A 21,942-nucleotide genomic window follows, 5' to 3' on the forward strand; every position below is an offset into this window, starting at 1 on the left:
ACTTGATCGTTGTCTGAAATCATTTCCATCTCATGAGAAGTTCTTGGTCCAGTATACTAGTTTAGATGAGCTAAATGGAATTGAAATGAGATTACCATCGATGATGTTTTCACTTATATGGTAGCTACCGACATAAATGAAAAACGACAATATTGAACCATGTTCCGTTGATTAAGTGACAACATAGAACTGATTAGACAACCAAAATAACAATCCAGATCAAATTCCTTACCAAAGTGTGTATTGGACTTGTTGTTCCTACACTGCCCAAGGTAACCTTGTTATGTTACAAGTGGGAAAGGAAACGTTATGAGATGAATGAGACAGTGCGATATGATGCACGACTTACGGCGCAAGGTTTCTCTCAAAACGTCATGTGATTGATAGCAGCATTATAAAATGTGGTTAGTGTTTTCTCCATGGGGATATAGATACGGAGATTTACATGTAAATTCTCGAAGAATTACATGGACTAGTTCAAATAGTTCCAAACCACGGAACACCCTCTTAACTTGTTTGAGGCATTCACTTACAATCCGACGGATGTAGTATACCTGTCTAAGTGATTATTTGATCAGTCAGGGATGAATTATGCCCTTGCGTGTTAAACTATGAAGTCTTATTCCAAATTGCTAGAGTTACAGTTTATGTCGTTGACCTGAAGTTCAAGCGTTGTTCTGACGGTACCTTGGTCTACTAGTCGAACTACACCCCGAATGTGTCACCTTTGAGTATACATTTGATCGTCCATACATTATATGCAAATGAGACCCTTGAAGAGGTTATGGAATCCGAAATTCCATATGTAAAGTTCAACTTTGCGCTTCATTGTACTTAACTCATTGTATTTAGATAAGACATTTCATTCGTTGTTGATCAGCATTGCGCCTACATGCAACCACTGAATTGGTATTAAAAACGTACCCTGAAGGCACTACGAGGGCAAATCCCATTGCATCTTGAGCGGATCCAACCCCCCTGATCCTCAGAATGATGTTTGCCTTGTTTGTTATGCTAATGTTGGTTACTTATCAAACTCGCACAAGGCAAATTCCCTAAATGGTTATGTCTTTACCGTTAGGGATATTGCAATATCTTGGAAGTCCACGATATGACCATAGTTATGAAATTTTCAAATCATTCCAAGACTCTTCTCACTTCACTACACCACAAGTAAGACATGGTTAGAAGTTCTTGTTGAGCATATTCGAAGTACTCTGTATTTTCATCTATCGTTGAGTCCCAACGACGATCCATGAAGACTGTGCCACATGTATCAACCTGACCAAGCCATGATACATCAACGAAGTCAACGCCGAGTCATATTGCATCTACATCTACATCAGCCAAGCATCAAGAGATTGAAGTCATGCAAGCCGATCCCAAACAACCTTGCCGACCTCTACAAGACGTCACTGCCGAAGTCAACTTTCCATAAGTTTTTCCGAGGAATTGGTATGCCTAACTATCATATGCAATGCTTATAGTTCTCATTTATAAGTTATGCCAAACTCAAGGGGAGTATCCAGAAGTATACTCACTTGATCTTAATGTACTTTTTTTCCCTACAATTAGGAGCATTTTTCCCACTGGGTTTTTGCTACGTAACTAGGTTTTAACGAGGCACCTATCCTGGGCTCATCATACCCTTGTGAGCTCTTTTACTTGGGTCCAAAAGACGTATAGTTTTGACTTAATGCAATTTCTCACTTTCCTTCTTAGTTTATGGGTTTTTTCTCCCACCTTGGGTTTTACCATAGCGAGGTTTTGTGAGTTTTACCTTTTTATGGATTCTTCTGTTGATTTGAGACTTGCATTTTCTCATTGTGCCAACGACTTCATCAACTGTACCTACTTCAGGCGAAAGATGAGGTGTGTGTGAGGTGGAGTCATGACTACCGAAGGCGTTAAAGTCTCAGTGGTTGATCAAAATGAGCTCTGAGCGTTGAAAGAGGTGGCACTTCAGCCAAGCCTACCCACATTATTCCTCTTAGCTATGTTGTTGGGCACCACTGCATAACACTCTATCTTAAATTTTAGGTAGACGGATCATGCGCCCACTTCAACAGCACCGACACTATCCCCACTTGGCCACATGCTCAATCCGTCAGGTGTGGGTTTTAATACAAAAGGCATCGGTGATAGTTAGAGTGGGGTAATTCTATTTAAGGGGCTTGTTCTCAAGCCTTCTGGCCAATGTGGGACAGAGGAATTCTAACACTCCCAGCACGTGAGACCTTATTTTATGGGTCACACGTGGAGTTCCACACATCGACAACCACGTGGAGCCAAGCCGGGGCTCACTCGTTCGAGGTGGGCCAGTGGCACGTGGCATCTCTTGGCCTACATGGAGCCATGTCGGGGCTCATCCATTTGCGCGGGGCCAAAGGGGACCCACTCGTTCACGTAGCAGTACAGGTCCGTCCCCTAGCTCTAATACCATCTTAAATTTCAAGTAAACGGGCCATGGGCCCACTCCAACAACACTAATATTGTCCCCACTTGGCCACCTGCTCAATCCATCAGGTGTGAGGTTTTATCACAAAAGGCCTTGATGATAGTTAGAGTGGGGTAATTCTATTTAAGGGGCTTGTTCTCAAGCCTTCTGGCTGATGTGGGATAGAGGAATTCTAACACTCTACCCTCCATTTTACACTTTTGCTGATTTTAGAAAAAATCGTTCTTTTTTTTTTTGTTAATTTATTACTTTCTTCTATTTTTCACTCAAAAACCTAAACTATGCTGATTTTCTATTTTTTTTACCATAAAAAAAAAGGCAAACTATGATTTTGATCATAATTTCGATTACCCTTCACTTTGATGTTTATAGGTTTGAATCTGACGCAAACTATCTTATTAGTTCAATTTGCGTATATTGTTTTTAAAAGTTGGAAGTAGTTCCAAGTTTGAATCACCGTTATTTATTGAAAATATGATTTCTGACGCAAACTATCTTATTAGTTCAATTTGCGTAAGTTACTAAACTTTTAAGTTGGAAGAAGTTCCAAGTTCAAATCACCGGCCCTTGTATATTAAACATACGATTAGAGGAGTGAAACCGAAGCGGTGGATGGAAATGTACCATGAATTGCATTCTTATTAGCTGAAAGGCCGGAATTTTTGGCGTGGAACTTCATATTCTTAGCAGACATGAACATTAAAAATAAGAATTGAAGAAAAATTAATAGTGCAAAAACATAATTTGATGACAAGCTAAAGCTAAGAGGATAAATTTTGAAACTTCCATTGGTTGCTGACAAGCTAATGCAGACACATAAAAACCTTGATAAGCACCACTCTGTCAATGTGAATTCAGAACGCTTAATGACAAGCTAAATTACGATCAAAATCCTAGTTTCCCCCTTTTGTCCTTCCAATCTGCTTCTATAGGAAGTGCTTTCTGCTTATAAGCGCTTTAAATTTTGGTGGTGTCGGAAGCCTTCTAACAAACATGTCATATAATTACTACCATAGTCCTCCTCTCTGCACCAAGTTTATTTTAATTTACCGAAGATGTTGCTTCTGGCTCAAGTTTGATCTGTTCGAATCTCACGCATGCCCTCTAGGGAGATGTTTAAGTCTGCAGCAATGCTTGAGTTTTAAGCGTTTGTAGATTGCTCTATATGATCAATCCAAACTCAGGAATGCAACTTGGGTAAACTGCTATTTGACCTCTTGAACTATTACCCCAGCTGAAAAATTAGCCAATTAACCCCTTATCAGTAGATTTCATCCACTATTTCGTCAAATTCAAGGGCAAATTAATCTTTCCATCATCAATTCTGACTTGTCAACTATAACCACTAATAAATTTATGACATATGGACACAAAATAATGTGAAATGACAGATGGTGGACGGAACCTAACGGCAAGATGTTAATTGGCTGATTTTAAATAGTTCATAGGGTTAATTTACCAAAAAAAAATAATTTAGAATGTCAATTTCAACTGGGGTAATAGTTCAAGGAGTTAAATAACATTTTACCTATGCAACTTGTACATTTACACCAAGTCATACGTTGTTTAATATTACACATAATTTATTCCCAAAACATCGAAGCCGAAGAATTATCCACATTCCCTAATTTAGTTTTTTTCCTGTTCTTGTAAAGTCGGTCGTACCCAGTGCACAAGGCTCCCGCTTTACGCAGGGTTTGGGAGAGGTGGATGTCGGCTAGCCTTACCCCCATTTATGAGGAGGCTGCTCCCAAGTCTCGAACCCGAGACCTACCGCTCATGGGCGAATGCACTTGCCATCGCACCAAGTGCGACCTCTACTTGATAGATTATATATGAAAAATAAATTATATATGTTATTTTCCCCTATAGTTTGGTTTCTACATAATGATAGAGGATTTGTATGAACAACAAATAAACTGCATATATTTACAAGTGCAGAGTCGCCGGTTATGTAATCTTTCTCAGACAGCTACTTGAGCTGCTGCTAGCCTAGCAATAGGTACCCTGTACAAGAATTTAGCATCAGGAATTTGATCTGGTTATAAAATTAGTCCATGCAACTTAAATAAGAAAGATAAAAAGAAAACGAACCTGAATGGAGAACAAGAAACATAGTCTAATCCGGCCTCTGCGAAAAATGCAACAGAAGAAGGCTCCCCACCATGCTCTCCGCATATTCCAACCTGTTAGTTTATAATCACCGTGCGAAAATATCAGAGAAGAACAGAAAAAAAATAAAATCTTGTGACTGTATATGACACACCATCGATATAAATTGACATCCCAATTTGTTATGGTATGTTCCAAATCTATGCATTTCCAGTTACCTTTAAGCTAGGCCTAGCTGCGCGACCCTTTTCTGTGGCCATCTTGATGAGCTGCCCAACACCTCTTTGATCAAGGACCTGAAAGCAGTGCATTTTGACTATTAGAGTCGAAATTTTTTTTCATTGTCTTATCCAGATGATTCTGGTGCTTTTGGGGAAAAACCCAACTGCAATGAGCCTGCGCGGACTTGCATAAAATGTGACAAACCTCAAATGGATCGTTTTGAAGAAGGCCTTTCGCAAGGTAGATAGGTAGAAACTTGCCCACATCATCTCTACTGTAGCCAAATGTCATTTGTGTGAGATCATTGGTCCCGAAAGAAAAGAACTCAGCTTCCTTCGCAATCTATCATCGTTGATATATAAAAAAAGATGATGAATATTGTGTTGAAAATAATGAAGTCAGCCTATCAATTTAGCCTTACCTCATCTGCAACCAGAGCAGCTCTGGGGATCTCAATCATAGTCCCAACCTTATAACTCAAGGCAGTACCCATCTCGAAGAACACTTTTACCGCGACACTTCGAATGAGCCTCATTTGATGTCCTAGTTCCTGAAAGGAAAATTTTCGTTGAGGATTGAATTTCCATCACTTCACAATTTCTCACAAATCCATACGAATGAATTATGAATCTAGTATCATACGTAAATAACGAGAAACGAGAAAATGAGGAACAAGAATTGCAGGATCGTGCCTGAGGTGTTCCGACAAGGGGAACCATTATCTCAGGGAAAACTTTGACACCCTGGTTGCTCATTGAGACTGCAGCTTGAAAGATTGCACGTGCCTGCATTTCGCTGAGTTCTGGGTATGATATCCCTAGCCTTTTGAAACATCAAAACAAACCTTCCATCAATAACAAGGAGATCATATTTGTGCATCTATGAACTTCTTCACTCGAAGTTTATGACATTAAGCATATTAGCCTTCCCGCAGCGGAAACATCTGACACTGAAATATCAAAATTGTGCCATATTTCCGGACTACGTTTATAACAAATTCAAAGTGATAGGTAAACATGTTTTGTGAGTGAAAATAAACTGAAATGGATAAAACAAGTAATGATGCATATGAAGCTAATTAACAAAGTGAATGAAGCTCATCAAGAACTTTTATCTGAACATATTTAAATTTGAGTAGATTTTTTTTTTCTGTGAACAAATTTGAGTAAATCTTTAGACTGGAGAACTCATGTGAAGATTGAAGAGCCACCAAACCTGCAGCCGCGGAAACCAAGCATGGGGTTTACTTCTGATAATTTCTCAATCCTCGAGAAAACTTCATCCTCAGTCATGCCAGTCTCTGCAGTTAGTTCGCTGACAATCTGTTCTAAGTCACCTTCTGGAAGAAATTCATGAAGTGGAGGGTCTAACAGGCGGATTGTTACTGGAAGACCTGAAATTTCATAAATTATGTGATAAATAAGCTACAATTACAAATCTAAGGAATTTAAAACATATAGCCTTAGAGCCTAACAATCCTTGGGAATTTTGTTTTATAGTTGGTCCATGAGGTAAAAATACAAATAGATTTCAAAGATTTTAATCAACATTTGTGAAAAATACCGTCCATTGCCCGGAAAATTCCTTCAAAGTCATATCTTTGATACGGTAGTAAGAGGTCCAGTGCCGCCTTCCTCTGTTCAGTTGTAGCTGCCATGATCATTTTCCTTACCGCCTTTATTCTATCATCCGAAGCAAAGAACTGAAAGATAAAAAACGTGACAAAATCAGCAGAGCTCTATAACCTGATATGATTTGTTAACACGAAATAAGAAGGAATCAAAACTACAACATTGATAGAACTTGCAGCAGACCATATAACATTACGGATATCCAGCCAAACACTTTTAGCAACTAAAATTAGTTACCATGTGCTCTGTCCTGCAAAGTCCAATCCCTTCGGCACCATTATTTCTTGCTGTTAGCGCATCTTCAGGTGTGTCCGCGTTTGCCATAACCTGTTATAGCATTACCACACAATTTTTACTGAGTAATTACTAGTGGTAACAATGAAAACCACAATGCACAAAAATATGGTACCTTGAGACGCCGGACTTTATCAGCCCAAGACATGAAGGTTTCCAAATCTCCACTTAAAGCCGGAGGAGAAAGGGGCTCTTTTCCTAATATGACTTCCCCAGTGGAACCATTGAGTGAGAGCCATTCTCCTTCCTCGACCACTGTATCCCCGATCACAACCAGCTGTATCATCAATGAACAAACCAAATTATGTCATTTTCTCTGTGGGCTTAACTACAAGAGATCATGTTTATATAGAGAAAACAGTGGAAACCACCTTCTCAGCGTCATTTACTCGGATATCAGCGCAGCCAGAAACACAACATTTGCCCCACCCACGGGCTACAACAGCTGCATGAGATGTCATGCCTCCTCTAGCTGTCAAGATCCCTGCAGCTGCATGCATACCCCCAACATCTTCGGGGCTAGTTTCAGTCCTTACCTAAAGTTATATGTACAATTCAGTTATCGAAGTGTGTCGGAAAGAGAAAAAAGTTAACAGTGAATAAGATGAACATGGATAAAATTTTTACCAAGATGACACTCTTTCCTTGTGCATGCCATGTTTCGGCATCCTCAGCACTGAACACAACTGTCCCTACAGCTGCTCCTGGAGATGCAGGCAATCCAGTGGCGATCACTTTGTCTTTGTAAGCAGTTGGATTCTCAAACTGACCAGACAAAATTATACAAAAGGAAGTCGTAAGTCCTGAATGTCTTCATACATGGATACATTGATAAACGCATATGCACGTTGGGCCTGTCAATATTAAGGCCACATTACAAACTACAAATTGACCTGTGGGTGAAGAAGTTGGTCAAGGTGCTGTGGTTCAACCATCTTGATTGCAGTGCGCTTATCCACAAGCCCTTCGTTCACCATGTCTACAGCTATCTTCACTGCACCTTTACCAGTACGCTTTCCACTGCGACATTGTAACATCCACAACCTATTTTCTTGGACTGTGAACTCGATATCCTGCAAACATACCCCATGTTTTAGTTCTACAAAAACATGTGTTCCCCAAAACCGAAAAATGTGAATGTAATACTGATAGGAAGATCATCTATAAAAATGGCAACTCATACCATCATATCTTTGTAATGTTTTTCTAGAATTTCACAGTTCTCTACAAGCTCCTTGTAAGCTTCTGGCATACAATTTTTCATAGTATCCAAGTCTTCTGGCGTCCTAATGCCGGCAACTACATCTTCTCCCTATTCAATTCCATTATTAAGTTACTCTCACAAAACCATAAAAAAAATAGTCTCTACTATATCGACTTAGAAAGATAACTTTGGTATAGTGGTATCAAAAACCTGAGCACTGATTAAAAATTCTCCATAAAGCTTCCTTTCACCGGTGCTTGGATTCCTAGTGAACAGAACACCTGTGCCAGAAGTATTTCCCATGTTCCCGAAAACCATGCATTGAATATTAACCGCGGTTCCCTTCAAACCCGTTATCTGATTGATGCTCCGATATTTATTGGCTCTTGGGCTGTCCCAAGAATCAAAAACTGCTTTAACAGCCAAGAGAAGCTGTTGTTTTGGATCTGCAGATATACAAGCGGACAAGGATATATAAACATACAGAGTTGTGCTACAGGAAAAGTGGAAAATATGAGGAAGTTGACGGTGTTTTACTTTGTACCTGAAGGGAACTTTTCACCGGTGGTTTCGAGATAGACATTTTTGTATTGTTCTACCAGCTCTTTGAGATCAGAGGCTGTTAGCTCTGTGTCAAGCTCAACTCCTTTTGTACCTTTTAGTTTTTCCAACTGCTCCTCAAATGATGAGTGTGGAATTCCCATAACCTTCAAACGTAAAACAGGTGAATTCAGAATACATCTCGAAACAGAAAAGATGAGGTTGAGTTTATTATATCAAAATTGGGAGAAAAAAAAAAGTCATAATTTAGACACATGAACATTATGAAATGCAACAATAAAAGCACTTACAACATTTCCAAACATGTCTAGAAAACGCCTGTACGAGTCATAAGCAAAGCGCTCTCCACTTTTCGCGGCCAAACCAGCAACCACATTGTCATTGAGTCCAAGGTTGAGGACAGTGTCCATCATGCCAGGCATGGAAATCTAGGTATATAGAGTGAAAATCAGTTGGTGCACGACGTGAACTAATTCTTATTAAACAGATTGTAGTGAATGTGTCATTGTTAAAATTACATTAGTGTTTCTTCTCCATATGTGCTCTTGTGAACTAATGACACTACGGCTGTAGTTGCAACTGAAAGAACTCTTACCGCAGCACCAGAGCGAACGGATAGGAGGAGAGGCTTGGAAGGGTCACCGAGAATAGCACCCATGTCCTTCTGCACACTCTCCAAGCCCTCTAGTATCTCCTCCCACAAACCTTGCGGTAAATCTTTGCCATTCAGCTGATACTCTTGGCATGCTTCTGTTGAAATAGTAAGTCCAGGTGGGACGTATAGTCCAATGCTAGCCATTTCTGCCAGGTTTGCACCTTTCCCTCCCAACTACAATGCATAGGCATGATGAACAAGAATTCAGATTCTATGACTAAATCGAACATGTAGATCAATGGACAAGTACAAATTGAACAATTTTTAAGACTAAATCGGACATGTAGAGCAATGGACAATTACAAAGTGAACAATTCCGTTATGTAGCACAAATTTCTGGTTGATTGAGACATAAGTAAAACTCCTTATCCAAAATCGGGCCAAACTAAAATGCTAGAATTTTCATTTCTCATACTGGTAGCATGTCTAAAGTGAAGTAAAACTTACCAATGACTTCATTGCCCTGTTGCCTTCACTCTTTCCTTTTCCAAATGTAAATACTCGCTGTAGAAACAAAACAGAAACCTTTCAGGCACCATGAACAAAATGCTTGTACATAGTTCAGATTGCCAGTCAAATTGATTGTTCAGATTGCCAGTCAAATTGATCATGATATTGTTATGAGTTTAGAGTGCAATCCGAATATTGTGAGGTTTTATACAAAAGACCTCGATGAAATTATTAGTGGAAGTTGAATGAAACCACTTAATATAAGCTCTATTTTAACTTTGTCAGGTTTCCGACGCGGGACTTTACAATTTCTAACGTCACAAACTATTCTAACACCAAGTCAAAACTAAATCATCCGACTGAAAACTAATTAGCAAGGGATGAAGAGATCCAAGATCCTGCAAGGATTAGAATCATCCGACGCGGTATTTTCATCTTTTGAATAAAAGGATGCAATATATGTACCTTTCTGGTTGTTGGTGCAGTCTGATCTGCAGCTGGGGACACAACAGCTTTTGCTTCGATGTGTCCTGGCTCGTTCTTCTTCGGGTTTGGGTTCATGATCCCGTTTACAATTTGCATCTGCTGCCGGTGACAGCGCTTGAGGCCAACTCGACCCGACGAGTTGAGGCCATGGAAGGAAGGGTTTTCTCTAACAAGATCAAATTGATCCACATATTTTCCCTTCAACAATCTCTGCCTATAAACCTCAGGTGGTGTCCTTATGAGCATGCCTTTCAGAGTGGATGACATTTTTATACTCTCTCTGCTTGAGAAACCCAAGTAAATATAACCAATGGATACAGATCATACTAAAATCTGTAACTGATCAGTACTAGTTTACTTCCAAGCAATAAAAATTAATCTTCAAAAAATTCAAACATGAATTGTTATTAGCAATGCAAAAATAATCATCGTGCACTCCTCCGTCTCTCGTATTAGCGCTTGTCTCAATGCATGATCGGTGGATATTTTAGAGTGCCGATAACAGCTTGCAGAAATAATTTGTTAAGGATTAAAGAGTGAAACAGAACCCGAAATCATTTGATCAAATATGCACACATACACATACCTGCTGAAGATAGAAGTGCTTTTCTGATCAGAGGAGGTGAGTTTCTATTTGCAAAAGTTGCAAAGAGATATTGAGGTGTAGAGCTTGTTCAGAGAAGCAAAATGGCGGTTGTGTTGTCTTTGTTTTGTCTGTAACTGGTGTGATGAGTGACATGAGTGGACCAAATTTTAGCGCTAACTCAGCTTTTAAACTGCCCATTCACAATTCATGCGCCTACAAAATTTTGGAACATAATCAACTACCAATCATATTGTTGTAAAAAGTAATATGCAGAGTTTTTTTGTAGTTTACGATTAGTTGAAAACGGATATGGACGCAATCAAGTTGTTCCACTGGTTTGGATAATGTTTAACTTATTTGATAATACTAATACTAGATTCGGGCGCAATCAATTTATTATCTTGAAGTTTCTTAGTTTTCAACATTTCATATATTAGGTTTTCTTCGTTCCAGTCTTGTTCCTAAAGTTATAATTCTAAGACACTTTCATATATCCATCAAGTTTTCTGTCAGAACCTCTGGTAATTGATGACATGGTGCCCACATGAACAATGATTGGATGTCATGTGTCAGTATAGGTACCATGTGGATATCAAAACATTGAAAATTCAAAATTCAAAAAATGAAAAATTAATATTATTTATTATCCACGTGGGCCCAATCATCGTCCACGTGAGGGCCATATCATCAGTTAACGAAGATTCTGACAGAAAACTTAACAGATGTATAAAGTGTCCCAGAATTATGACATTAGGTACAAGACTAAGATGAAAAAACTTGATGTATGAAATGTTAAAAACCAATAAACTTCAGAATGGTAAACGGAGTGGCAAATAACCTTAAGAAACTTGTTGGATAATAAAGAGTGGCAAATAACCTTTAAGTGTTGGTCTAGTGAAAAGTGAACTCAAGCTAGAATTCTTTAAATGCTTTCTTTGAGGCCACTGAGTCTATTTTAGTGTATCGTATGACTCGCATGTGTTTAATATTCTAAAGGATATGGTGTTAGATTTTTACTCACGAGTCCTAAATTATCGTAATTATTTCGAATCATCTCCTTCTCCTTAATAATAATAAAATTTTAAATAAAAATGTATCATTTGACCTGGACACCAAAATATGATATCATCTTATGTATTAGTCGCTGACGTACTTTTTATATTTAAAATAAATAAATAATACAATGATGCTGTCTAAAAAAATAAAATGAAAATATTGCACACTTATCGATACCGCATCTTGAACAGGAAGAGATATGAGGGTGTTTTAGGTATTTCAGGTTGCTTAGGAAAAGAGTAAAAAGGGAGGGAAAAGTCAGTTATTATGGTTGACGCTGAGATGAAGACTTGGCAAACTCGAGTCCAAGGCAGTTACAATTTCAAAACTTACAACGTAATTTTGACCAAAAGGTCGTTACGGTGGGGCCCGTCCCCTCCCCCGCCTCCGGAGAAAACCTGAATCTATAGAGCTCATGCCACGTGGTTCGCTGGTGGACAATCGTCACCATGGAATCCCGCTCTCTCTTTTATTATCCTCACACATTGCTAAATAATCTCTTTTTTTTTTTTTTTTTGTCAAATAAAAAAACTGATGCTAAGCAACTGGTTGTTGCCTTAATTAATCTTTAGACTTTGAAAGTTTAAAAATGATGTTTAGACTTATCTAGGCGTCCGCCTAGCCCCTTTAGATCATTTTAGATCTACTTAGGCACACGCTTAAGTCACGACTCTCACTTAAACAGAAACTAGATAACTTTTATTTTGCATTTTACTTTTTCAATAAATTGTAAGAAACTTATTGAATACTTAGATGAACACTCATTATATGTTTATTCTTCATGTTTTTAATATGTTCAAATACTTTATAATAAATATGTAATTTTATTTTGCAATTTATGTATCCAATACAATTATGTTTTTTTTAAGTATAAGAGGACATTTATAATAAATATAATTAAAATTAAAAAAAACCGCCTAGGCCCTGCCTAAACAGCTAGGCGCTAAGCCCCTATATGCCACTTGACTAGCGCCTAGAGGCTTTTAGGACCTTGTTCACACATATAGCAAGTGTGACAATCTGTGTGAACGGATCGTGTCATGTTCATGTTATTCGTCTGCCAAGTGTTGTGTTCATGTTTTTGGTCTGCCGACCTATTTACATGTCGTGTTTGGATTCAACCCTATGACTATAAAAAAGAATGGTCAGTGTTTTATGCGCTTCCCTCTTTTTCTATTAGACATTAAATTGAAAAAAAATGAAATGAGAATTAAAGCATAAACACGCAGAAGGTCAAAGGTGTGTGAAAATCACCTTCCCCAATAATATCTTAAGTTTTTGTAAATGTAACTACAGTTACCAACATTCTTTTTGGGTTTCATACAACGTTTGTTTTCTGATGATTTAAAACTTATTCACAATGTGGGAACAAAATTTAGAGCTAACAACTCATAGCCCTCTATAAATTTCAAACTAGTACAATGATGTGAAAACTTATCAAACCACGCAGAGGATCCAACCTCAGAATACAAGGCAACTTTTAACTGTCAAAAACTCCTCGACGGAGTGATCCATACGCATTTATTCAGTTTATATGAGTCCCACAAATCTTTATTCAGGACACTCCACTCAGATTCTCTGGACTTTTTTAAGAACGAGCATAACGTACAGAAATTCGCCACTGTATCGGGCTCCTGCAAGACGGGCAATCCTTCATGCCCTGTTTCTCGTGGAGCTCATTGCATGTTCTGCAAACCACTTGATGGGCACACGGGAGGAAGACAACGGACATCTCCTCAGAGAGGCACATCACACACTCCCGTTCACGTTTCACCCCTCCTGTCTCAGAGTACTCTTGAAAATCCTTCACTACTTCCGAGATGTATGGCATCCGGGACCCCTTGTGATCCAGGCCATTTTCGATGTCTGTTACTTTGCTGGCGTAGCCCCCGTCAATGCCCCTCCGCAGCGCAGCAATTTTTGAAGAATCACTCTTGTGTCTCAATTGAGAGATTTCTTTTTCGAGTTTCTGAATATCATCTTTGTACTTCTGCAGATTGTTTTCTGCTTTCAGGTTAATCATATCCTCCTTGGATTTTGTTGAAGCCTCTATCTGTTCCCGTTCTTTTCTTATCGAACTGACCTGCTCAAGTACTTCTGCCTTTGATTTTTTTTCCTGTTGCCATCTAGCCTGCGACATACTTGACCTTTGTGAGAAGAAGCTCAGAATTAAACCTATTCAGAAAGAAAATAGAGTAAAACCAACAACACAACATTTTCAAGCTTTCATCAAAATGAGCTGTACAACACCGTTACATGCCCTTTCTCAAAGTTCACACCATCGGTCCATCAATCCCCTCGTCTAATTTATATCTTCCAATGTGAGACTGATTTTCAAGTTACAAAATGTGTGTTTGCACATGTACATGCATGTGTGCTAATAGACGATAATGATAAACTCCAAAAAGAGAAAGCAAATATATAGCAAGCAAATGACAAGACTAAATCATCTTCATTACAAAACATGCACAAGTACCACTTATATTCCAAACGATTTCATAATTCGTCATCCCAAAGAAGTGTAAATACCTCAAACCAAATAAATTCACAATTTCACATGCATGAATGCCAATTTGGAGTACGTGGAAATCAAGTATTTAGAACGTACCTCCAATTGTTCCTGGAGATCTTTGGCTTGTTCTAGTTCCTGTAGCAGCTGTTTTAACTTGCGTTTTTCAGTCGCAAGTTCTTCACTGAACATGGTTTTCTGCTTCTCCCATGACTGAAACTTCATCAGTGTCTTCTTCTCCCTTTTAGATACATCCTGACAGCTTGCAGCAGACTCTGCAGCACGTACTTTAGCAGCCTCCATATCCTGCCTCAAGGCAGCATTCTCCACCTCAAGCCTCCGGACGGAAGAATTTGCCCGTTCAACCTGGCTACTAGCCTTGCAGAGAGCATTTTCCATCTCAGAAAGCTTCTTCATGGTGTTTTCTTCCAGTGTTTGTTTCTCTTTCTTCAGCCGCTCAACTTCTTCTTTCTCTTGCCTCAATGACTTAAGTTCAGCCTTGTCCTTACTCAATCTACGCGCAGCCTGCATAACCTTCTGATTTGCCCACTCTGTCCACTCTTGGAGCTGATTTTGCAAGTCCCGTGCCCTCGGAACCAACTTTAAAATCATTTCATCTTTCTTGTCCCGGGGGACCCACTGCCCCAAGGATTTATCATACGGTATCCCAGCAAAAACAGAATTAGTTGCATCAGAGTGACAGCTAATAGGAACTGGATTGGAAATGCTTTTTGGATGTAGAGAAAGGGAAAGCTCAGTATCAGCAACTGATAATGCAGGCGTAGTATTTGCTGAAGGTAATGCTGCGGCAGTATTGACTACAGGTAATGCCGTTGAAGTATTGACAGAAGGTAATGCTGTTGAAGTACCGACAGAAGGTAGTGCTGTTGTACAAACAGAAGGTAACATGGACGTGACACTGTTCTTAGGCAAAACAGAAGCAGTATTTTCAACATCCAGGTTAAATGCTCTAGGAGAAGAAGGCCCGGCATTGGCAGAAAGATTATTGTTTCCACTTTCTTGAGGCACATCAACTCCCATAGCCTTGCTTATCTTCAAGGAAGCATTCTTCAAATTAACAGTGGTAGAGTCTGACACAGATTTTAGTTTCTTATCCAAGATTAAACCACCCAAACCACTCAGCTTCCCCGTTCTTGAAGACCCTTTACATCCATAAGTCCGGTAACTTTTTTCCAAGTGAAGTGACTTGTGCCGAAGCATGTATTCTCTCTTGGTGGTAACAGAATGAACCTTTCGACTACTTAAAATCTTTTCCTCTACCACAGGAGATTGAAATGTTCCAGATGCACCAAAAGATTTATCCCCATTCTCAGATGTGGACTTTGCACCCTCTTTCTCAGACAACGATGCACTATGAACAAGGGAATTTTTCAGTTTAGCTATGTTTGAAACCCCACCTGCAATCATAGGTGTCTCAGACTGTGAACTATGAGAACCAGGAACTGGCTTGGAAGGATTCAGAAGATTCAATTCCGAACTTTTGGTTTCTGTTTTTGACTGGGGTTGATTCGGGACGGAGGAACTTCCATTTGAAGCTCCATCACTAATGAAACTATTCAAGGGATCACCATCCATTGCACAAGCATGAGAGACATTCATATCACAAATCAACAAGCACCACATTGCATCACCAGTGCTGAAAAAAGGCCTAACCTCTTGAAGAACACAAACCAGTTCTGCCAATATGTACTTCTCAAGCTGCTGTAGATCTTCAAAACAGTGTTCCCTCGAAGGATCAATTTCTTGGCCACTTCTTAGATAAACTAAAGTATTATCCACTATATTAGACACGGTGTCTTTACACCCATAACAAAGACCAGACCGCAAAACAGCCTTTGTAGCAACTTCTTCAGTGTAACCGCAAGCAACAATCTTTTTTATTGCACCTTTGAAAATCATGTCCAAATTGCTTAGAACAAGCTCTTCAAGTTGGTTTTCTGTGAGGTCACTCCAATCGGCATCCTGAAACTCTGCCTCTAGTTCCTCTCTGGGCCAGCTTGGGCTACCCTCGGATGGAACAACAGCACTAGACGACAATCCAAGGTCGAGTTTCAACCCATCAGAATGGTCTTGATTAACACTGCACAGGTCACAGACACCAATTTGTCCATGACTCTGCGTGATTTCGAATTTTTCAGCTGAAAACTCATAGCTTGTGCATTCAGTCTGAGATAAGGGAATAATTTTATTCGGGTCACCTAAAGGCGGATCAGCCCGGAACTTCCTCTTATTCCTACTTCCCTTTTCTTGAACTGCTATTGAGGAAGAGACTTGGGTGGTGCAACTACTACTGCCCTTGGCCACCATTGATGCCATTTCAGCTGCACAAAACAATCTAATCTCAATACATTCAATCCATATACGCATCCAGTTCTATCTATCAGTTCTTAAAGCAATACCAAAACACCAAATTCATCAATTCCATAAAAAATCCATCAAACAACAAACTACTGAAATCAACATTCATAGCTGCAATCAATAAAAAAAATCCAGCTCACAACATCACCAACTGGTCAATCTAAACAACCCAATTAAACCCAGATTACTAAAAGCTAAATCCCAGTATTAAAATTAACGATTTTTAACATCCCAGAACCAAAATCAACAAGAACACGTCAATCAGAGAGAGAAAAAAAAAGACTACCCAGAAGAAAAAACTGAACAATCAATCCGTTTGCAAGAAACCCAGTTGAATTTAGACGAAAATTATGATCTACCAATGTGAAACTCCATAGAAATCTCAAAAATAAAATCAGGAAAATTAGATCAAAATAGAAGGATCAGAGCAAAAAAAAAAATGCAGAATCTGGTGTTCATGAAAGTTAAAGATCCCCAATACAAATACAAGAATTTGCGGTGATTAATCAGAAGCCATATACGATCGAGACGCACCCGATTTGAGCTAATTGTTCGAGCAATCAAAGGTAGAAACCAGTCTCAGAACACCATAGAATCACAAAGAGAATTTATAGTTGCTTATTTTTTTCTTCTTCTTATTTTCTTAATTATTAGCTTAAAGAGAAATAAGAGAGCTTTGAACGTCCGTCTCTCTCAAAAGTTTCGTTGCGGTAAATTTCATAATTTATTTTTTATTTTTTATTTTTTATTTTTTTATTTTTTTTGTCATGACCAGACCAATTAACCAATGTTTTCAACGACAAAAAAAAGAAAAAAAAAAAAAACCAAGGTTTGATGAATTTTCATTTTTGTACTAATCATAGTTAAGGAAAATTAGCCACCAACCCCAAGTAGATGAATTACTTCACAACTAGCCCCTTGACCCGTGTTTCGATGCGTATTGTTAACATATTTTTTTACATATGTATCTCTTTAAAAGATGTAGATATGCTTTGAATATATATTTTTAAAATGAAGGCAATTTTGAGTTATTTGAAAATTTAATCCGTCGTTTATCACATCATATAATACAGAACTTATTTATTTACACGACTTATATTTGATTTTTATACTAGGTGAGGGAGTTTTCCTCTATAGTGTGATCATTTAGCAATGTACAAGTTATGTCCATGCACATTGTGGGATACATTGCACTTTACCCTTGTTTATTTGTTTATTTGTCGACTCACATTTGTTCATTACACGTACATGTTACGAATATACATTGTATATGTAATGCATGTGCTATAATTTGTCTCCCAACCAACTTATTTTTAACATTCTATTTTATATTTCCTCTTTTAACAAGTAGTTTAATTAATTTTGAATGATTATATAAAAGTTATCATCATTTTCCAATTTTTTCCCTTCAAGTTATTCTTCTCTTTGGTTTTCAAAGGAATGTTGTTATATTGTCATCGTATCTTGAATTATTAGATACATTTTAAAGAAATTTTGTATTAAAAAAAAGAAATTAAGTTAAGAAATTATATATATTGGCAAAGCACAGAACTTCTTCAATGTGAGGAAATGTAACTTCTAAATGGACATATATCCAAATTAGAAATAGTATACATCGTTCAAATAAAAACAATTATTTAATTTTAAGTACGAGGTCTCAAGTTTTTTTTTTTCCGGCTTATAAAATGAAAAATAGGAATCTCATATATAAAGAGAAAACAAAAGGTGAACAGTGCTTTTGGTGTCACCAAGCTTCAACAAAAATATTTGGACAAAAATGCCCCCAAAACAAAAAACTTCAAAGGCATCCCAAAATAATGCATCAAATAAGGAAGGGGTATTTTCGTCTTTTTAACAATGATTTTTTTAATAGTAAATTTTTTGGTACAGTTTTATTTTTATAATTAGTACCTCACAATAGGTTAGCAATAATGTAATTCAATTTTTCTATTTTTAAATACATTCAAAACATCTTAAGAGGCGTGTAAAACCGGTTATAAAAAATTTCTTTTGCACTTGAATAATAATGTGATTAAATATGTTGTCAAATGATTGTTTTTTTTTTTTTTAACAAACAATATTATCTACACTAAGGAGAAGGGGGTGGGTTTAGTCTAACAATGTGCGCTAATAATGTGATTCAATCAGTTGTTTATTAAATATTATTTTCTCTATTTTTAAACACGTTCAAAACATCTTAAGAGGCGTGTAATGCCGGTTATAAAAAAAGTTTTTCGCATGCGGATAATAATGTGATTAAATTAATTTTCAAATGATTGTTTTTTTTTTTAACAAACAATATTATCTACACTAAGGGGGGTGGGGTGGGCTTAGCCTCATAATGGGCTAACAATAATGTGATTCAATCAATTGTTTATTAAATATTATTTTCTCTATTCTTAGTAAATTCTATAGAGACCGATTTTATTATATGAATTCAAATGCTTTAATTGGTTTATGAGGGGTTTCTTCTAGCATGATCTAAAATTATTCATTTACTTCAAATGTTTGACTTTCCTTTTATCAATTTATGCAAATAAATACATTTAAAACATGTAAGTCACGCATAGCACACCATAATTAAAAAAATACACTCTACACGCTCACGCGCATACATGAAAGCTAGTATATATAAGAAAGCGAGAAGGGACCATATCGATATGGTTCGTTTGGTTTGGAACTTAATAGAGGTTAGGCCAGATTGGGGCCTATGTGAAGCGAAGCACCTAACTTCCACTTTACTAGTTAGCTCGTTTTCTTTGGCCAATATTTATTGGGTTATGATTTTCACACACCTTTAACTACTTTTCTCACATCCTTTCCTATTTTTTAATAGTTGTTAATTGGTATCCTACTATTTAATCTTTCATATATACCCTTCCTAATTTTTTAGGGTAATTAATGAAAGATTAAATATGGAGGGTATATATGGAAGATTGAATAGTATGATAACAATTAAGTACTAAAAAATAGGGAGGGGTGTGAGAAAAGTAGTTAAGGATGTGTGAAAATCACAACCCTATTTATTAATTTCTCGTTTAATAATATCTTAGTATTTTCGTTTAGTCTAATAGACATTTTAAAACTTGGTGACTAATTAATATATAAGCCTACGATCACAAGTGAGTTGGATGACCAGAAGAGTGTGCTTGTCACTTTAAACTCGAGTTCGATTTCCTTTAGTGGACGCATAGAGAGATACGGAGGGTTGCTTGACCTGACCCTCAAGCAATAGGAAATCACATTGTGACCATCTGATGGATGCCATGGTTGCCGCTCATGTGTTTTATAAAATGCCTTCGAATTAGAGAGTTGTTGGTCCATTTAAAAATAAACAGCAATGTAAACCACTTGGTCGTAAAGAAAATGCTACCAACTTTTTCACTTCTTTTTGTGTCATGTGTTTTCTATTAGCACTTAAAATTAAAATTAATTTTGCATACTAATATAATATATGTGTAATGAGTTAAAATGAGAAGGTTATCGACACTCACTTAATTGAAATACTCAAATAAATTATTTACCCAAAACAACCACGTTCCAAACAACTACTTATTCTTTATATTTTATCTCCCCCAAAAAATTGCCTCAATCTAAACGCTGTCGTTTGGCCAGGTTAGTTTTGGGACGAGAAAAATGCTTGTTTGTGTTCTTCGAACACGCTATGTACCTCAATTTCCCTAAAACCCTAAACCCTACTACCCCATCGGACAGCCGTAACCCCCCAATTCCCCCCAATTCCAAATCCAAATCCCTAATTTCCCCGAATTCCAAAAATGGACCATTCCCAGTCCCACCCGAATCCAAAACAAAGCAACCCGTCACCGCCGCAACCACCACCTCTCCACGCAGACGTAGAAGGCGACGACGACAATGTAAAACAGCTCAACCAATGCTCTGTTCTCTACCTCTCCTTACAGGTAACAACTATTTTCCCCAATTTTTATTAGATTCTAAAATTCTAAAACCCTAAACCCCAAATCACGAAGAACCCGAATTCGGTCTGTGGCTTGCAGGATTGCCTTGTTAAGACCGACAGGAATTGGAAATCTTGTCAACCAGGTACGTAATTTGGGTTCCTAATTTGCAATTCATTTCTCAATTTCATTTTCCAGTAACTGTGAATTTCCTGTTTTAATTTTGTGTGAACAACTTTTTGATCAGAAGTTCAGGCCTTGAAGGCATGCAACGAGAGGAGGAAGAAATGACAGAGGAAAGTGGGATCATAGCAAAAGATGAGCTGCAATCGAGATTTCACAATTTGTATCAACTTTTGACTGGATTTATATATGAAATTGTTACCATTTCTTGATTGTCTTTGCATACAATTTGTTCTATCGTTTATTAATTACTAAGTACCAAAGAGCGACTGGTTTGGCTACTTATGATCTATCTTGCAAACAACGGAGAGTTGGATGGTGACTTCAACTATATAATATAAGTTGGATAGATGAAGTGGAAGAGTGCATCCAGCATCTTGTGTAACCGTCGTATGCTATTGAAGGTCAAAGGAAAATTTTATAGGACGACAATAAGGCTGACAATGCTTTATGGCATAGAATGTTGGGCGGTGAAGCATCAACACGTACATAAAATAAGTGTAGCGGAGATGAGAATGCTTCATTGGATGTGTGGGCACACGAGATATGATAAGATTAGGAATGAGGATATCCGAGGTAAAGTAGAAGTGGTCGAAATTGAATGAAAGATAAGAGAAAATCGGTTATGGTGATTTGAACATGTGAAACGAAAGCCTATTGATACTCCGGTTAGAAGATGTGATTACGGGATAGAAGTTCAGAATCAAAGGGATAAAGGAAGATCAAGAAGGACTTTGGAAGGATAAAGGAAGACCTAGAAGGACTTTGGAAGAGATTTTAAGAAAAGACTTAGAGTACTTGGATCTAACAGAACACGCGACACTGAACCGAGCGCAATTGCGTTTTAGAATTTATATACCCGACCCTACTTAGTGAGAAAAACTTTGTTTTTGTTGTTGTTTATTCATTACGACTGACTTAGAATTTTTGTCCAAGAGTCTTGGACACCATTATCGTCGCAATAAACGCATAAAAGGGTAGTGTTCGAAACTGCTCAATTTCAAAGTCGAAAGAAGATATTAAGTCGCGAGAGAGCTCCATGTAAACAAGAATTGAACGATAACTCGATACTTTCACTAGTACTGGGTAGGTGCATTACCAATGCTTCTCCAAAATCCTGAAACCAATCGTGTATATTTCAGTCTTGAGGATTATTGTATGAGTTGGAGGATGGTCTGGGTTCGGTTCTTGAACTGAAAGTATGCAACGCCTTGTGCTCATTGGTCCCGACGCTAAGAC

General features: G+C 37.8%; 3 protein-coding genes across 6 annotated transcripts; 1 reads left to right on the forward strand and 2 right to left on the reverse strand.

Moving 5' to 3' along the window:
* Positions 1 to 3,955: 3,955 nt before the first annotated feature.
* Positions 3,956 to 10,874, reverse strand: LOC103453016 (pyruvate, phosphate dikinase, chloroplastic). 3 transcript variants are annotated; one of them, XR_011574438.1, is made up of 22 exons: positions 10,660 to 10,874; positions 10,053 to 10,353; positions 9,585 to 9,641; positions 9,078 to 9,311; positions 8,773 to 8,910; positions 8,466 to 8,628; positions 8,132 to 8,367; positions 7,901 to 8,029; positions 7,611 to 7,790; positions 7,345 to 7,482; positions 7,089 to 7,253; positions 6,833 to 6,994; positions 6,661 to 6,750; positions 6,356 to 6,494; positions 6,003 to 6,185; positions 5,485 to 5,609; positions 5,214 to 5,342; positions 4,997 to 5,134; positions 4,789 to 4,866; positions 4,553 to 4,644; positions 4,280 to 4,465; positions 3,956 to 4,099 (listed from the first exon to the last, which is right to left on the reverse strand). XR_011574438.1 is itself a non-coding variant. In XM_008392548.4 (21 exons), exons 2-21 carry the CDS (start codon positions 10,338 to 10,340, stop codon positions 4,423 to 4,425), a joined length of 2,907 nt encoding a protein of 968 aa, XP_008390770.1. In that variant the 5' UTR covers positions 10,341 to 10,353; positions 10,660 to 10,806; the 3' UTR covers positions 3,956 to 4,422. The 3 variants fall into 3 exon arrangements, 2 of the variants coding, with proteins under 2 accessions (XP_008390770.1, XP_070666433.1); XM_008392548.4 differs by having other exon boundaries at positions 3,956 to 4,465; positions 5,485 to 5,614; positions 6,008 to 6,185; positions 10,660 to 10,806; XM_070810332.1 differs by having other exon boundaries at positions 3,956 to 4,465; positions 10,660 to 10,806.
* A 2,204-nt stretch (positions 10,875 to 13,078) lies between these two features.
* Positions 13,079 to 17,298, reverse strand: LOC103453014 (putative E3 ubiquitin-protein ligase RF298). 2 transcript variants are annotated; one of them, XM_008392546.4, is made up of 3 exons: positions 17,138 to 17,298; positions 14,324 to 16,566; positions 13,079 to 13,846 (listed from the first exon to the last, which is right to left on the reverse strand). In XM_008392546.4, the coding sequence occupies exons 2-3, from the start codon at positions 16,559 to 16,561 to the stop codon at positions 13,304 to 13,306; spliced, it is 2,781 nt and encodes a 926-aa protein (XP_008390768.1). In that variant the 5' UTR covers positions 16,562 to 16,566; positions 17,138 to 17,298; the 3' UTR covers positions 13,079 to 13,303. The 2 variants fall into 2 exon arrangements, with proteins under 2 accessions (XP_008390768.1, XP_028946952.1); XM_029091119.2 differs by having other exon boundaries at positions 13,079 to 13,890; positions 17,138 to 17,278.
* Positions 17,299 to 20,194: 2,896 nt separating this feature from the next.
* Positions 20,195 to 20,915, forward strand: LOC103453013 (uncharacterized). The gene is made up of 3 exons (XM_008392545.4): positions 20,195 to 20,523; positions 20,620 to 20,665; positions 20,768 to 20,915. The coding sequence occupies exons 1-3, from the start codon at positions 20,380 to 20,382 to the stop codon at positions 20,809 to 20,811; spliced, it is 234 nt and encodes a 77-aa protein (XP_008390767.1). The 5' UTR covers positions 20,195 to 20,379; the 3' UTR covers positions 20,812 to 20,915.
* The last annotated feature ends 1,027 nt before the right edge of the window (positions 20,916 to 21,942 follow it).

Source organism: Malus domestica, chromosome 13 (assembly GCF_042453785.1).
Source record: "Malus domestica chromosome 13, GDT2T_hap1".
Classification (NCBI taxonomy): Eukaryota; Viridiplantae; Streptophyta; class Magnoliopsida; order Rosales; family Rosaceae; genus Malus; species Malus domestica.

Excerpts from the sequence above, each read along its gene's own strand:
- LOC103453016 (XM_008392548.4), bottom strand. The coding sequence starts at position 10,340 with ATGTCATCCACTCTGAAAGGCATGCTCATAAGGACACCACCTGAGGTT. Across the intron at positions 9,642-10,052 it reads CTGCACCAACAACCAGAAAG|CGAGTATTTACATTTGGAAA; the intron begins GTACATATATTG and ends TTGTTTCTACAG. Across the intron at positions 5,343-5,484 it reads CCCTTGTCGGAACACCTCAG|GAACTAGGACATCAAATGAG; the intron begins GCACGATCCTGC and ends TTTTCCTTTCAG.
- LOC103453014 (XM_008392546.4), bottom strand. The coding sequence starts at position 16,561 with ATGGCATCAATGGTGGCCAAGGGCAGTAGTAGTTGCACCACCCAAGTC. Across the intron at positions 13,847-14,323 it reads ATCTCCAGGAACAATTGGAG|GCTAGATGGCAACAGGAAAA; the intron begins GTACGTTCTAAA and ends AGTATGTCGCAG.
- LOC103453013 (XM_008392545.4), top strand. The coding sequence starts at position 20,380 with ATGGACCATTCCCAGTCCCACCCGAATCCAAAACAAAGCAACCCGTCA. Across the intron at positions 20,524-20,619 it reads TTCTCTACCTCTCCTTACAG|GATTGCCTTGTTAAGACCGA; the intron begins GTAACAACTATT and ends TGTGGCTTGCAG. Across the intron at positions 20,666-20,767 it reads TTGGAAATCTTGTCAACCAG|AAGTTCAGGCCTTGAAGGCA; the intron begins GTACGTAATTTG and ends CTTTTTGATCAG.